Source organism: Schistocerca americana, chromosome 4 (genome assembly GCF_021461395.2).
Source record: "Schistocerca americana isolate TAMUIC-IGC-003095 chromosome 4, iqSchAmer2.1, whole genome shotgun sequence".
In the NCBI taxonomy this organism is placed as follows: Eukaryota; Metazoa; Arthropoda; class Insecta; order Orthoptera; family Acrididae; genus Schistocerca; species Schistocerca americana.
The window spans coordinates 713241286-713256747 of record NC_060122.1 but is presented as its reverse complement, the minus strand read 5'-3'; the positions used below and the strand labels follow the sequence as shown (position 1 = coordinate 713256747).

The following is a 15462-nucleotide window of genomic DNA, read 5'->3' as shown; positions in this document are numbered from 1 at the left end:
ACGGGGTAACTGGACAGGAAGGGTATCTGACCACCCCTTAAACTAACTGTGTGAAATCAGTTAATACCCGATGTGGGACAAAGGCACAAGCGATAGAAGAAGATAAGGAATGAGGTCTTCCACAGAACTGCTGAGGAAAGGAACATGCGGAAAACTAAAGGAAGGGGGCAGAATGTGGGAGATATGTTAAGAAAACAGGGTATAATTTTCAAGGCACTAGAGGGAGCTGTAATGGAAAAATGTGTATGTGGTGGGGAGGGAGAGAGAGAGAGAGAGAGAGAGAGAGAGAGAGAGAGAGAGAGAGAGAGAGAGAGAGAGAGAGAGACAGAGACAGAGAGAGAGAGAGAGAGACAGACAGACAGACAGAGAGAGAGAGAGAGAGAGAGAGAGAGAGAGAGAGAGAGAGACAGACAGAGAGACAGAGAGACAGAGAGAGAGAGAGAGAGAGAGAGAGAGAGAGAGAGAGAGAGAGAGAGAGGGGGGGGGGGGGGGAGGGAGGGGGGGGGAGAAACTGGAATACATCCAACAAATAATTGGGAACGTTGGGTGTAACTGTTATTCAGGTGTTACTCTGTGATGAAGAGGTTGGCACAGGAGAAGAAATCGTTTTGGACTGCATCAATCAAACCAGCCAGAAGACAGGAAGAAGGGGGGGGGGCACTGCAGTAATGCAGATTTTGCTTCGACGTAACTGAGGCAAGTTTGCGGAAGCAACAATTTTCAGGAAAGCAGCAGCTGCAGGAGTCTGCTAAGCACTATAAAGGACCAACTATGGTGGTCATCGCATTGGTGCCACAGAATATAATGACTAAATCTCTGGTATTTGTCGGGAGAACTATGAACTGTGCAGGATACATCCAAAACATCGACCAAGACTTTCCCTTTGTTTTTACTGTGTTGAGGAGATGCATTCTCCCAACAGACACTTCTCTCACTACCCAATGTTCTCTATAATGTCTCGATCTCTGTTAGTAGAAATTAGTCTGTGGCAGCTGCCACTATAACTTAAAGAGAAATTTTCAGATCTCAGCTGTATAAGGACACTGCATTAAATGCAACGGTGACAAGTGAAAATCTGTTCCAGACTGAGGCTCGGACCCGGATATTCCATTTTTCTAGAGCAGTTGCCGTAACCGTCTCGGCCATATGATAACGCCATCGATCCAATCCAAATTACGAAATGTCGCACACAGCAGACATAGTTTCCTCCGTCCCTTATCCTCTGTCTGCTCGCAGCTATTCAGCCAAGTCCCGCAAGCGTTCGGACGAGTGAGTACATTCGCACAGAAGATGTAACTTCGCCCTCGAGGCGTATATATGTACATATTTATATATGTGATGGACAGGAGGTGTGCTTCAATGGCTGAGGTGGTTGAGACAACCGTTTTAGAGCATCCGGGTCTGAGTCCCGGTCTAGTACAAATCTTCACATGTCGCCGTTGCCTTTAATGCAATGCCCATACGCAACGGAGGTCTGGAAACTCCTCTGCATGCGGCTGCTGTATCATACAAACAGTGTCTGTTCTTTCGGATATGCCTGAAGGAACAGGCACCACACGTATATAATTACGTTCTAAAATTTAGTTTATTGTACTTGTTTATTCATTTTATGTCCATGGAGATATATCAGTAGTGCCTGTGCAGATAGTTATTCTACTGGATACCAATGTCTGTGGTGAGACATGTCAATACTGTTAAGCTGGCAACACAAGTGATATTACTGGACGATTAAAGGAAGGAGTTTTTGGAGTCACACATGTGTCATGTAGTGTGCAGAGTGTGTCAGTCCTGCATGGAGTGAAGCCACTTGGTGCCCTTTGCTTTACCAGCTACACTGCTTGATCGTTTCCAATAAATTGAGGAAGTAAAGTGGACAGTATCTTAAAGACTTCTGAGATGTCTATTATCATCTGCACTAACAGTCACAGTATTGGATTTTGCTTGAGACCACGTACAGGACAGATAAATTATTGTCTAAAATTTTTTTCCTGTAGTGTCTTATCCTTTAAACGTGGTCAGACGCAGTGTTTGAACTGTATGATGTAGGAACACAAAAGCAAGTGAAAGCTTTCTTTCAGTTTTCCTCTACAATCACGGCAGCCGTTTTGTCGAAATAAATAAACTACAAAAGGCGGATTTGGTGCAAGAACATCTGATACTTACCGATGCAAAGCTCGTAGAGGCCTCCCAAGACGACAACGCAGCAGGCGACGAGCTTGGCCACAGTGAAGATGTTCTGCACACGCACGTACAGCTTCACGCTCCACACGTTCACATATGTGATCAGTCCTGTAGCAGAGGAACGCACGTCACACCACAACCATCATTTAACTGATAACCAGTTCCGCCTAGCGAAGACATTCGTCTTTGTAGACTTTTTTTTAGATTAGTACAGTCCCTCGTTTCTTTCTGTCTCACCATTTGTACTTTTCTACAAAATACACATGAAATTGTTTTACAACTGCAAAGATAATTACGCTGACGGTGATGTAAAGTGAACTAACCACTTGTAAGCTCGTTATGCGTCGTGGTTATTAGTTATTATTGATGTTTAAGAATTACACTTTGTCCACTTGACCTCCCATTTTTTAGTATTTGACATTTTTCACTTCGCATTTAATAGAAGGGTGAAGGCTGCTTGAAACATTTGCCATGTATAGGGCTAGTATCAACGCAGAAATCTCGTTAGATAATGGTTCTGTAATTTCAAGACGGATCGTTTTGACATGACTGTTTCTCCGTGTTCAGGTATATCTATAGACCTCGATGAAAACGTTTAAACAGTTTGATTCATGATAGCGTCCTAAATGTCGAATGTGATTAAATGAGACTATTTAACTTTGATGCGACATTTCCATTCAATGGGGAAGGTTCAATAGCGGAGTGTAGATGTGCTACAAGCTCTAATTCGAAACAGAAAAAAATTAGGGGTGCCTATTTATGCAAGCTTGAACGTCACCAGTTGTCTCATACATCATTTCTGTTCAATATCGTCTCTGTTGAAGATATATGGAGCCATAATGTTAACTTCGTAAGCCAAAATCAACGGCCGTGTTCTAACAAAAAACATTTCAAGCAAAGGTTCAAATGGCTCTGAGCACTATGGGACTTAACAGCTGTGGTCATCAGTCCCCTAGAACTTAGAACTACTTAAACCTAACTAACCTAAGGACATCACATACATCCATGCCCGAGGCAGGATTCGAACCTGCGACCGTAGCGGTCGCGCGGTTCGAGACTGTAGCGCCTAGAACCGCTCGGCCACTCCGGCCGGCACACTTTAAAACCTCCACCCTAAAAGCACTAGGGAGGAGGACACAGAGGGACAAAGGACATGCACTAAAACCTTCATAGAAGTATAAAACCCACTTTCACGGATAAAACGTAAAACTAAAGCTGCTGTGAAGGCATTGTCGCCCAACACCGAGGGCAGGGTGCTGGGAAAGTTAAAAGTGTGCCGCAGAGCGGCTAACAGTGGTCAGTCCAGGTAACAATGCCTTAGCCGCGTATGGCCAATGCGGGGCCGGCAGAGGACAACTGATTCCCTGCGAGAGGCCTGCATGGAAGACTTCCACTCATTCATAGTCTCCTTAATGAGGGTGAAAAGAAGGGGAGCCCACGACACGCGTATACCCAGATTTTCTTCATCCAGTGTTTGGGAATGTCAGTACTTGGTGACCTGCAGTAAACTTTACACATAATTTCAAACCCATAAGAAAATTTCTTCACTGACAATCCCCACAAAAAGGTGAATGGAAAAGAGTATCGCTTGCTCGTACATTTTCCCTGTTGCAGTTTGAGACATGACGTTTAAATTTTTTACTTCTTTGCTACTAACGGTGTTCGCAACGCACTTCGCAGACAGTATCCCCATATTCCGCTGTATGTACGCACAAAATTATATCGATGTACGACACACAGTTCAGGAGATATGTCTTAATCACTGACCTTCGTGAAAATGAAACTGCAGTTTGAAATTCCCAAGATATACCGGTGAAATATGTCAACAAATACGTGTGAAATATGTTCAGTACATGTGAAATAAATACTCTAAGAATGGTACGACGCACCAAGAAGGTATTACCCAAATGGGGTGGAAATCTGTAGATGTGATGAACATTACAAACAGAGATTGCAATTTTAGCAAAATTAGGTGAGTTATTCAAGAAGAAGGGCTTCACAAGCTGAGTTAGTCAATAACGCCTTGGCCCACCTCTGGCGCTGATGCAAGCAGTTATTCGGCTTGGCACTGATTGACAGAGTTGCTGGATGTCCTCCTGAAGGGTATCCTACCAAATTCTGTCCAATCGGCGCGGCGTTAGATCGTCAGAATCCCGAGCTGATTGGAGAGTCCTGCCCCTAGTGCTCCAAACGTTCTCAACCGGGGGGGGGGGGGGGGGGGGGGGGGGGGGGAGATACAGTGACCACGCTGGTGAAAACTCTCGCCATGACAGGTGGGCATTATCTTGCTGAAGCGTAAACCTGGGATCACTTGCCATGAAGGGCAACAAAACGAGGTGTAGATTATCGTCGACGTACCGCTGTGGTGCGAGGGTGCCGCGGATAAAAACCAAATTGCTCCTACTATGAAAAGAAATGGCACCAAGATGATCACTCCTGGTTGTTGGGCCTTGTGGTGGATGACAGTCACATGGTACCCAACCGCTGTACAGGCGATCTCCTAATACGTCTTCACTGGTCATTTAGGCTCAGTTCGAAGCAGAACTCACCATTAAAGACAATTGTACCCCAGTCGATGAGATTCCAGCGGTGGGATACGAACATGATTGTCGCTCACAACACGTCCCGACAACCAGGAGTGATGGTCTGGGATGCCGTTTCTTTTCTTAGTAGGACCCCTTTGTTTTCTATATGGATGTGGTGCCTGTTCTTTCGGACATATAAGTATATAGTTCTGGCAATACCGGCCATGACTTTCCTCTTCTTTGCGGATGCACACATATTTACCCGAACTCTCACGCGACTTGATAAGAATGTCTTCCACAAGTAAAGAGAGTGTTGGGTAGGGACACTACGAATGTAGTGTGTGGACATTTAAGGTGAGAAGTGGGTCTCGCGGAAGCCGTGCGCGAGATAGTCCCCGCAGTCGCACTATCCTCTGTACCCTTGGTGGCTCAGATGGACAGAGCGTCTGCCATGTAAGCAGGAGATCCCGGGTTCGATTCCTGGTCGGGGCACACATTTTCACCCGTCCCCGTTGATATAAATCAACGCCCGTCAGCAGCTGAAGGTATTAATATATAATTCCCCCTTGTTTTCATCTGCGGCACGCATACAGCACAGAGATAAGTCGACGATAATATACGCCTCGTTTTGTTGCCCTTCATGGCACGCCACACTGGGCTTACAATTCAGCAAGATAATGCCTGCCCACCCACGGCGAGCGTTTTTATTGCTTATCTTCGTGCTTGCCAAAGCCTACCTTGGCCAGCAAGGTCATCAGATCTCTACCCAAATGAACGTTTGCAGCATTATGGGCAGGGACGTGGACAGAATTTGGCACGAAATCTCTCATGAGGACATTCAACCACATTATCAGTAAACGCCTAGCTGAATAACTACTTGCATAATGGTCAGAGGCGGACCAACACGGTATTGACTTGCTCAGTTTGTGAAGCTGTTCCTCTTTAGTAAATGATACAGTTTTTCTGAAATTATAATCATTTGTTTGCCTGTGCATCTAAGAGGGGTATTTGAAAAGTCCGTGCAAAAATAAAAACTACTTACGTGTTTGGGGTAAACCTTTTTCATTTTTCGACATAGTCTGCTTTTAGACTTATACACTTCGTCTAATGCTGTTCTAATTTGTTGATCTCTTCCGAATAATAGGAATTCTCCAAGTCTGCAAAATAGCTATTAGTTGCTGCAATCACCTCCTCATTTGAATAAAATCTCTGTCCCGCCAGCCATTTCTTCAAATTCAGAAACAAACAGAAGTCCAAGGGAGCCAAGTCTGGAGAACAGGGGGGGATGTGAAACGAGTTGGAATCCTATTTCCATTAATTTTGCGACCACAACTGCTGAGGTGTGTGTTGGTGCATTGTCGTGATGGAGAAGGACATTTTTGCAGTCCAATCGCCGGCGTTTCCCTTGCAGCTCAGTTTTCAAACGGTCCAATAACGACGAATAATATGCATCTGTAATAGTTTTACCAGTTTCCAAATAGTCGATGCGAATCCCAAAAGACAGTCGCCATAACCTTTCCGGCCGAAGGAATGGTCTTCGCCTTTTTGGTGCAGATTCTTTCTTGGTAACCCTTTGTTTAGATTGTTCTTTGGTCTCAGGAGTGTAGTAATGTATCCATGTTTCATCCACAGTGACGAAACGACGCTTAAAGTCCTGCGGATTCTTCCTGAACAGCTGCAAACCATCCTTGCAACACTTCACACGACTCCGTTTTTGGTCAAGCTTGAGCAATCGCGGAACCCATCTTGCGGATAGCTTTCTCATGTCCAAGTGTTTATGCAAAATATTACGTACACGTTCATTCGAGATGCCCACAGCACTAGCAATCTCACGCTCCTTAACTCTTGTGTCCGAAAATTTTGGAACCACTTACTGTTCTAATCGAAGGTGCAGAGTCACCGTAATGTTTATCCAGCTTCTCTTTAGTCTCCTGAGGCGTTTTGCCCTCCATAAAGTAATGTTTAATCACCACACGAAATTCTTTTTCGTTCATTTTTTTGACAATCACTCGACTTCCTTGATTCACACGAACGCCAAGCACAACATGGCTGAAACTTGGTGTGCGTTCTTTCCATAGAGTAAATATCTCTTGAGTGAGCATTGCGTTCTGCGCATGTTGTTAACATTAAACCATAATTGTCACGTATTCTCGGGACTTCGCTGTGCGTGTGTGCTTTCCGCAGCGTTTGAAGTTTATAATAACAAGAGTTTTAGTTGTGCCTCACCGTTTGTTGATAGCGTAATAGCGATGGTGAATTACTGTTGTTGCTACAGATGCAAAGAAAAATATGTGAAAGGGGGGATAGTAACTTTTCATGGGTACATACCATGTAGCTCTAATTATAGTTATCATATTAGTAAGAGACACTGTATATGTTAAAATTTCGAGACGCATTATAATTAAGGCTCGGTTCTGTAGACCTATTTTTCTACGATTTTATGACTATATAATAGATATTACGGCTCGTACAAAATCTTACAAACAATCGCTTCCTCTCGTAAATTTGCTAGTGGAACAGGAAAGGAAATGGTTAGTTGTTTCAGCAAATACTATCCTCCATGCATTTATCAGCGACTTGTCGATTATGTATATAGATTACACAGTCTACTATTTATTTAATAAACTGGGAGCAAGTACGTAAAATGCGTTAAATAAATACCTCAAAGTGTCACCAATAAGAAAAATTGTGCTTTAGGTCGCAAAACGAGAAAATAAATACGCAGGAATAGCAGGAAAAAAAGGACGAATTATCAGGGATATAAAAGCTAACGTGTGGCAAATTCGGAGTTTTTCGGACACTTGCAAAAGTACTAGCGTATTGTCAAGTCGTTTTGCAAGACTATTAGTGCAAAACTGTACGTCAGGCTCTGTAATACTATAAAGTGCCGTATCATACCGCAAACTGCCAAAAATCGAGTCCATCTAAACTGTGACACCTATCGCAAAGAAGCAGAAAGCAATATCACTTGCCATTAAAAGTTACGTAGCTGGTTTATTCCCGGTATCAAATGGATACTGTTAAAATGTCTGCGCAACATATATAAATAATCCACGAGACGTACGAAAAGAATCCGTCTGTACTAGGGATGTAGTGACATTCTGAGTATACAGGGCGTTATACGGACAAACACACGACGTCCCGAGAACACGTGACCAGGCCGGCAATGTATGCTGACAACACAAAATCTGTTCTGCGCATGTGAATGCTCACTCCAGAGATATTTACTCTATGGTTCTTTCCAAAGATGCTACTAACTAAACATGACCTCGATACGCGCCGGTGGTGCCATCTTTCGGACTTTGCACGGACTTTTCAAACGCCCCTCGTACATCACAGCTATCCATTCCCGTTTCATTTGGATAAATTCTTCGTGATGAGTTTTTTTGTTTTTTTTTTTTTCTTTGACTTAGAATGTGTACCAGTGAAGTCTGGGTTCACCCTATATTCTTAACCGCTGAACCTACAAGATGCTTTCTGGATGGAGCCCAAAAAAGCCGAAGGAATTTTGAGTCTGGATGGCCCCGAGCCTGTCCGCTCCCCCAGCACGCAGCTGCCGTGCGGTACTCACCCAGAGCGAGCAGGGCGATGAGCTTGAGCAGGTGCTTCTGCGTGTCTGGGTGCAGGTCCGCGATGCCGAGAGGCGCCAGCGGCTGCACCACGTACTCGGCGAACGTGAGGATGACGACGGCCACCTCGGCGGGCCGCAGGATGGCCACGTAGATCCAGGCGCACAGGAAGCTGGGCACCGGGCCCCAGAAGCGGTGCAGCGGGCCGTACGCCTCCAGCAGGTAGGCGTACTCCGCGCCCGACCGAGGCACCACCGTCCCCAGCTCCGCGAACCCCAGCGCGCCTGCGCACACCGAAACACGAACATACACCTGGCGCCGGCTACCGAGCATCGGCAGTGGTGGCACCGTGGCCTGTGTTCCGCGCTACCACGAAACCAGAAGTGACGGGGCTTTTCTGTTTCAGAGTTGACTGCTATGAGAAACAGTTAACCTCTTCAGGTCCAGCGCGTCGGATACGATACGTCGAAGTGGTAACTTCATTGAGTAAAAGAGTGTTCATTCCACAAAAGCGTGCAATCGGAATAATTGCTGGAGCTCATCCAAGATCATCCTGCAAACACTTATTTAAAGAGCTAGAGATCTTCACTGTAGCCTCACAATATATACAGGGTGTTACAAAAAGGTACGGCCAAACTTTCAGGAAACATTCCTCACACACAAATAAAGAAAAGATGTTATGTGGACATTTATCCGGAAACGCTTAATTTCCATGTTAGAGCTCATTTTAGTTTCGTCAGTATGTACTGTACTTCCTCGATTCACCGCCAGTTGGACCAATTGAAGGAAGGTAATGTTGACTTCGGTGCTTGTGTTGACATGCGACTCATTGCTCTACAGTACTAGCATCAAGCACATCAGTACGTAGCATCAACAGGTTAGTGTTCATCACGAACGTGGTTTTGCAGTCAGTGCAATGTTTACAAATGCGGAGTTGGCAGATGCCCATTTGATGTATGGATTAGCACGGGGCAATAGCCGTGGCGCGGTACGTTTGTATCGAGACAGATTTCCAGAACGAAGGTGTCCCGACAGGAAGACGTTCGAAGCAATTGATCGGCGTCTTAGGGGGCACGGAACATTCCAGCCTATGACTCGCGACTGGGGAAGACCTAGAACGACGAGGACACCTGCAATTGACGAGGCAATTCTTCGTGCAGTTGACGATAACCCTAATGTCAGCGTCAGAGAAGTTGCCGCTGTACAAGGTAACGTTGACCACGTCACTGTATGGAGAGTGCTACAGGAGAACCAGTTGTTTCCGTACCATGCACAGCGTGTGCAGGCACTATCAGCAGCTGATTGGCCTCCACGGGTACACTTCTGCGAATGGTTCATCCAACAATGTGTCAATCCTCATTTCAGTGCAAATGTTCTCTTTACGGATGAGGCTTCATTCGAACGTGATGAAATTGTAAATTATCGCAATCAACATGTGTGGGCTGACGAGAATCCACACGCAATTGTGCAATCACGTCATCAACACAGATTTTCTGTGAACGTTTGGGCAGGCATTGTTGGCGATGTCTTGATTGGGCCCCATGTTCTTCCACCTACGCTCAATGGAGGACGTTATCATGATTTCATACGGGATTCTCTACCTGTGCTGCTAGAACATGTGCCTTTACAAGTACGACACAACATGTGGTTCATGCACGATGGAGCTCCTGAACATTCCAGTCGAAGTGTTCGTACGCTTCTCAACAACAGATTCGGTGACCGATGGATTGGTAGACGCAGACCAATTCCATGGCCTCCATGCTCTCCTGACCTCAATCCTCTTCACTTTGATTTATGGGGGCATTTGAAAGCTCTTGTCTACGCAACCCCGGTACCAAATGTAGAGACTCTTCGTGCTCGTATTGTGGACGGCTGTGATACAATACGCCATTCTCCAGGGCTTCATCAGCGCATCAGGGATTCCATGCGACGGAGGGTGGATGTATGTATCCTCGCTAACGTAGGACATTTTGAACATTTCCTGTAACAAAGTGTTTGAAGTCACGCTGGTACGTTCTGTTGCTGTGTGTTTCCATTCCGTGATTAATGTGATTTGAAGAGAAGTAATAAAATGAGCTCTAACATGGAAAGTAAGGGTTTCCGGACACATGCCCACATAACATACACTCCTGGAAATTGAAATAAGAACACCGTGAATTCATTGTCCCAGCAAGGGGAAACTTTATTGACACATTCCTGGGGTCAGATACATCACATGATCACACTGACAGACCCACAGGCACATAGACACAGGCAACAGAGCATGCACAATGTCGGCACTAGTACAGTGTATATCCACCTTTCGCAGCAATGCAGGCTGCTATTCTCCCATGGAGACGATCGTAGAGATGCTGGATGTAGTCCTGTGGAACGGCTTGCCATGCCATTTCCACCTGGCGCCTCAGTTGGACCAGCGTTCGTGCTGGACGTGCAGACCGCGTGAGACGACGCTTCATCCAGTCCCAAACATGCTCAATGGGGGACAGATCCGGAGATCTTGCTGGCCAGGGTAGTTGACTTACACCTTCTAGAGCACGTTGGGTGGCACGGGATACATGCGGACGTGCATTGTCCTGTTGGAACAGCAAGTTCCCTTGCCGGTCTAGGAATGGTAGAACGATGGGTTCGATGACGGTTTGGATGTACCGTGCACTATTGTGTCCCCTCGACGATCACCAGTGGTGTACGGCCAGTGTAGGAGATCGCTCCCCACACCATGATGCCGGGTGTTGGCCCTGTGTGCCTCGGTCGTATGCAGTCCTGATTGTGGCGCCCACCTGCACGGCACCAAACACGCATACGACCATCATTGGCACCAAGGCAGAAGCGACTCTCATCGCTGAAGACGACACGTCTCCATTCGTCCCTCCATTCATGCCTGTCGCGACACCACTGGAGGCGGGCTGCACGATGTTGGGGCATGAGCGGAAGACGGCCTAATGGTGTGCGGGACCGTAGCCCAGCTTCATGGAGACGGTTGCGAATGGTCCTCGCCGATACCCCAGGAGCAACAGTGTCCCTAATTTGCTGGGAAGTGGCGGTGCGGTCCCCTACGGCACTGCGTAGGATCCTACGGTCTTGGCGTGCATCCGTGCGTCGCTGCGGTCCGGTCCCAGGTCGACGGGCACGTGCACCTTCCGCCGACCACTGGCGACAACATCGATGTACTGTGGAGACCTCACGCCCCACGTGTTGAGCAATTCGGCGGTACGTCCACCCGGCCTCCCGCATGCCCACTATACGCCCTCGCTCAAAGTCCGTCAACTGCACATACGGTTCACGTCCACGCTGTCGCGGCATGCTACCAGTGTTAAAGACTGCGATGGAGCTCCGTATGCCACGGCAAACTGGCTGACACTGACGGCGGCGGTGCACAAATGCTGCGCAGCTAGCGCCATTCGACGGCCAACACCGCGGTTCCTGGTGTGTCCGCTGTGCCGTGCGTGTGATCATTGCTTGTACAGCCCTCTCGCAGTGTCCGGAGCAAGTATGGTGGGTCTGACACACCGGTGTCAATGTGTTCTTTTTTCCATTTCCAGGAGTGTATTTTCTTTCTTTGTGTGTGAGGAATGTTTCCTGAAAGTTTATCCGTACCTTTTTGTAACACCCTGTATATTCACTTATGAAATTTGTTATTAACAATCCGAACGAATTCAAAAGTAATAGCAGTGTATATGGCTACAACACTAGGAGAAAGGATGATCTTCACTACTCAAAGTTAAATCTAACTTTGGCTCAGAAGGGGGTAAATTATGCTGCTACAAAAGTCTTTGGCCACTTACCTAATAGCATCAAAAATCTGACAGATAGCCATATAGCATTTAAAAGGAAATTAAAAGAATTTCTTAATGGCAACTCCTTCTACTCATTAGATGAATTTTTAGATATAGTAAGTGGGTAATTTCCCCAACCCCCACAAAAAAAATTAAAAATGTCAAGTGTCATGTAATATTTTGGGGGTATAGACATCTTTTATTAACCTGACACGTTCCACATCATTACGAAGTGTCGTATTCATGATCTATGGAACAAGTACTAATCTAATCTAATCTGATCTGTCTGCGTACAGGACCCTTGTAACGCCTTACATACACGTGCCAATAAGTTGCTCACCTGCCGCTAGGTGTCTCGACCTACCAAATAAAGTTTCAGTGCTCTGAGTGGTCAGTTGTCGAAGTAAGCTGTTTACCTAAAAACCAGAGTGGAAGAACGCAAAATGATGTCGTTCATTTCATTAATTAACATTTTCCGTTTATTCATATCCTAACTACCTTGAACAGAAGTTATTTTACTGTCAGCAGACTTGTACCAATAAGATGGCACTTTCCAATACTTTGGCACAGTAGGCTAATATTTAGCAACAATGTCTGCTGATCTGTAAATATTCAGCAGTAATTTGTTATAAGTTTTGGCACATTTGGACACTGTTGAATGATGTATGAAATAACTATAATAATAACAATAAATAAGAGTAATAAAGAATAATGACTTGATTGAAGGTAAAGTAAGAAACTTTTTCTTAGTGCCAGATGATGAGATATGTCATGAGCTGGAGAAGCCATTCGGCTTTGATGCAAATCTGTCAGAACGTGGTAAAAGGTCAAGCGATGTTGAGGGTGATGAGACTTCTGTCTAACCTGCTGACACAGAATCGGTAGTTTTGTCGTCTAATGACGACTCAGACGTGATGATCCACAATTACTTCTGCCACGACGACGAAGTAATCCACCTTTAATTCATATAGATGTGTTTGGGTTCTCCCCAACTGCTCCAGCTTTTGCATACTTCATACACAAAAGCAGGGATTTTAAACCGATCCCATATGTACAAATCAGATGGCTGATAGGTTCTGACAAGTTACTAAACAACAGCTCAAGAAATAAAGGTTTTGTTTGAAATATCTGTTAAGATGTCACATCTTAGCTATCCTAGAGTGCACAAAAATTTCTTGCATAAAAACTATTTTTTCATGTACCGTCATGTAATAAAATAATTTCTATGTCTTGGTTTCCTCTTTATGACAAGTTTACAAAATATAAAATCAGTATATTACCAAACTCCATTTTCACAATTTGTCTGGCTTGAATGCCAATGTGCCTCACATGAGACATCGTTTTTTCGAAAATTAGCCAACAATTTTTGAAAACAATTTAATTTTCTTACAAAAAATGGATCAAATGGCTCTGAGCACTATGGGACTTCACTTCTGAGATCATCAGTCCCCTTGACTTAGGACTACTTAAACCTAACTAGCCTAAGGACATCACACACATCCATGCCCGAGGCAGAATTCGAACCTGCGACCGTAGCAGTCACGCGGTTCCAGATTGAAGCGCCTAGAACCGCACGGCCACACCGGCCGGCATTTTCTTACATTTGTCGTTCGAGTGACTGAATGTAATACACTACTGGCCATTAAAATTGCTGCACCACGAAGATGACATGCTACAGAAGCTAAATTTAACCGACAGGAAGAAGATGCTCTGATATGCAAATAATTAGCTTTTCAGAACATTCACACAAGGTTGGAACCTCTGGCGACACCTACAACGTGCTGACAAGGGGAAAGTTTCCAACCGACTTCTCATACACAAACAGCAGTTGAACGGCGTTGCCTGGTGAAACGCTGTTGTGATGCCTCGTGAAAGGAGGAGAAATGCGTACGTACCATCACGTTTCCGACGTTGATAAAGGTCGGATTGGAGCCTATCGAGATTGCGGTTTATCGTATCGCGACATTGCTGCTCGCGTTGGTCGAGATCCAATGACTGTTAGCAGAATATGGAATCGGTGGGTTCAGGACGGTAATACGGAACGCCGTGCTGGATACCAACAGTCTCGTATCACTAGCAGTCGAGATGATAGGCATCTTATCCGCATGGCTGTAACGGATCGTGCAGCCACGTCTCGATCCCTGAGTCAACAGATGGGGACGTTTGCAAGACAACAATCGTCTGCACGAACAGTTCGACGTCGTTTGCAGCAGCATGGACTATCAGCTCGGAGACCATGGCTGCGGTTACCCTTGACGCTGCATCACAGACAGGAGCGCCTGCGATGGTGTGCTCAACGACGAACTTGGGTACACGAATGGCAAAACGTCATATTTTCGGATGAATCCAGGTTCTGTTTACAGCATCGTGATGGTCGCATCCGTGTTTGGCGACATCGCGGTGGACGCACATTGGAAGCGTGTATTCGTCATCGCCATACTGGCCTATCAACCGGCGTGATGGGATGGGGTACCATTGGTTACACGTCTCGGACACCTCTTGTTCCCATTGACGGCATTTTGAACAGTGGACGTTACATTTCAGATGTGTTGCGACCCGTGGCTCTACCTTTCATTCGATCCCTGCGAAACCCTACATTTCAGCAGCATAATGCACGACAGCATGTTGCAGGTCCTGTACGGGCCTTTCTGGATACGGAAAATGTTCGACTGCTGCCCTGGCCAGCACATTCTCCAGATCTCTCACGAACTGAAAACGTCTGGTCAATAGTGGCCGAGCAACTGGCTCGTCACAATAGGTCAGTCACTACTCTTGATGAACTGTGGTATCGTGTTGTAGCTGCATGGGCAGCTGTACCTGTACACGCCATCCAAGCTCTGTTTGACTCAATGCTTCAGTGACTGACGGGATCCCTGTCAGATACAGTACAGAATTTCCAGCTGAGTTTGTTTCTTCGTAACTACAATCTTTTAGATTCGTAGAACAAAAAAAAAAAAAAAAAAAAAAAACTGTGCCCATTTTTGGAAACAAAGCGGAAGTCACACCAGTGTACGACCCGCCTCCGTGGCTGCGGTCCCTAACGCACGATTGCGCGGTAGCTCTCGACACACAGGTAAGCCGCTTCGAATCCTGGCGCTGTAAAAAGTTTTGACTGCCAGTATTTGGCCGGCAAGGGGAGGGTAGGTGGTGGCGAATAGTTCTTGACCACCAGACTTTGCACAAATGTCCTGGTTTTAATACCAAACCTCCCCAAAGTGCTTCATGAAGTGAAGGCCTGTGACACTGTTGATGGTGATCCGTCCGTCGGATTGGGGCACTAACCTTGACGGGCCCCCTTGATGCTATTTGAGAGAAGGAGGCTATGTGCCGGCACCTGATTCCAGATTTCATCCTCTCTCTTCTCTAATCATCACGCACTCACGCACAGTATTACAAATATTGTAGCGAGCAAGC

General features: G+C 45.9%; 1 protein-coding gene across 2 annotated transcripts in view; it reads right to left on the bottom strand.

Moving 5' to 3' along the window:
• The window catches only part of LOC124612842 (b(0,+)-type amino acid transporter 1-like), a 439105-nt gene that overhangs the window by 98530 nt on the left and 325113 nt on the right, over positions 1–15462 (bottom strand). For both annotated transcript variants that reach the window (XM_047141270.1, XM_047141271.1), the window contains 2 exons: positions 8278–8559; positions 2164–2289 (listed from right to left, as the gene is read on the bottom strand). In XM_047141270.1, coding sequence (XP_046997226.1) covers positions 2164–2289; positions 8278–8559 — 408 coding nt within the window. The remainder of the gene's footprint in view (positions 1–2163; positions 2290–8277; positions 8560–15462) is intronic.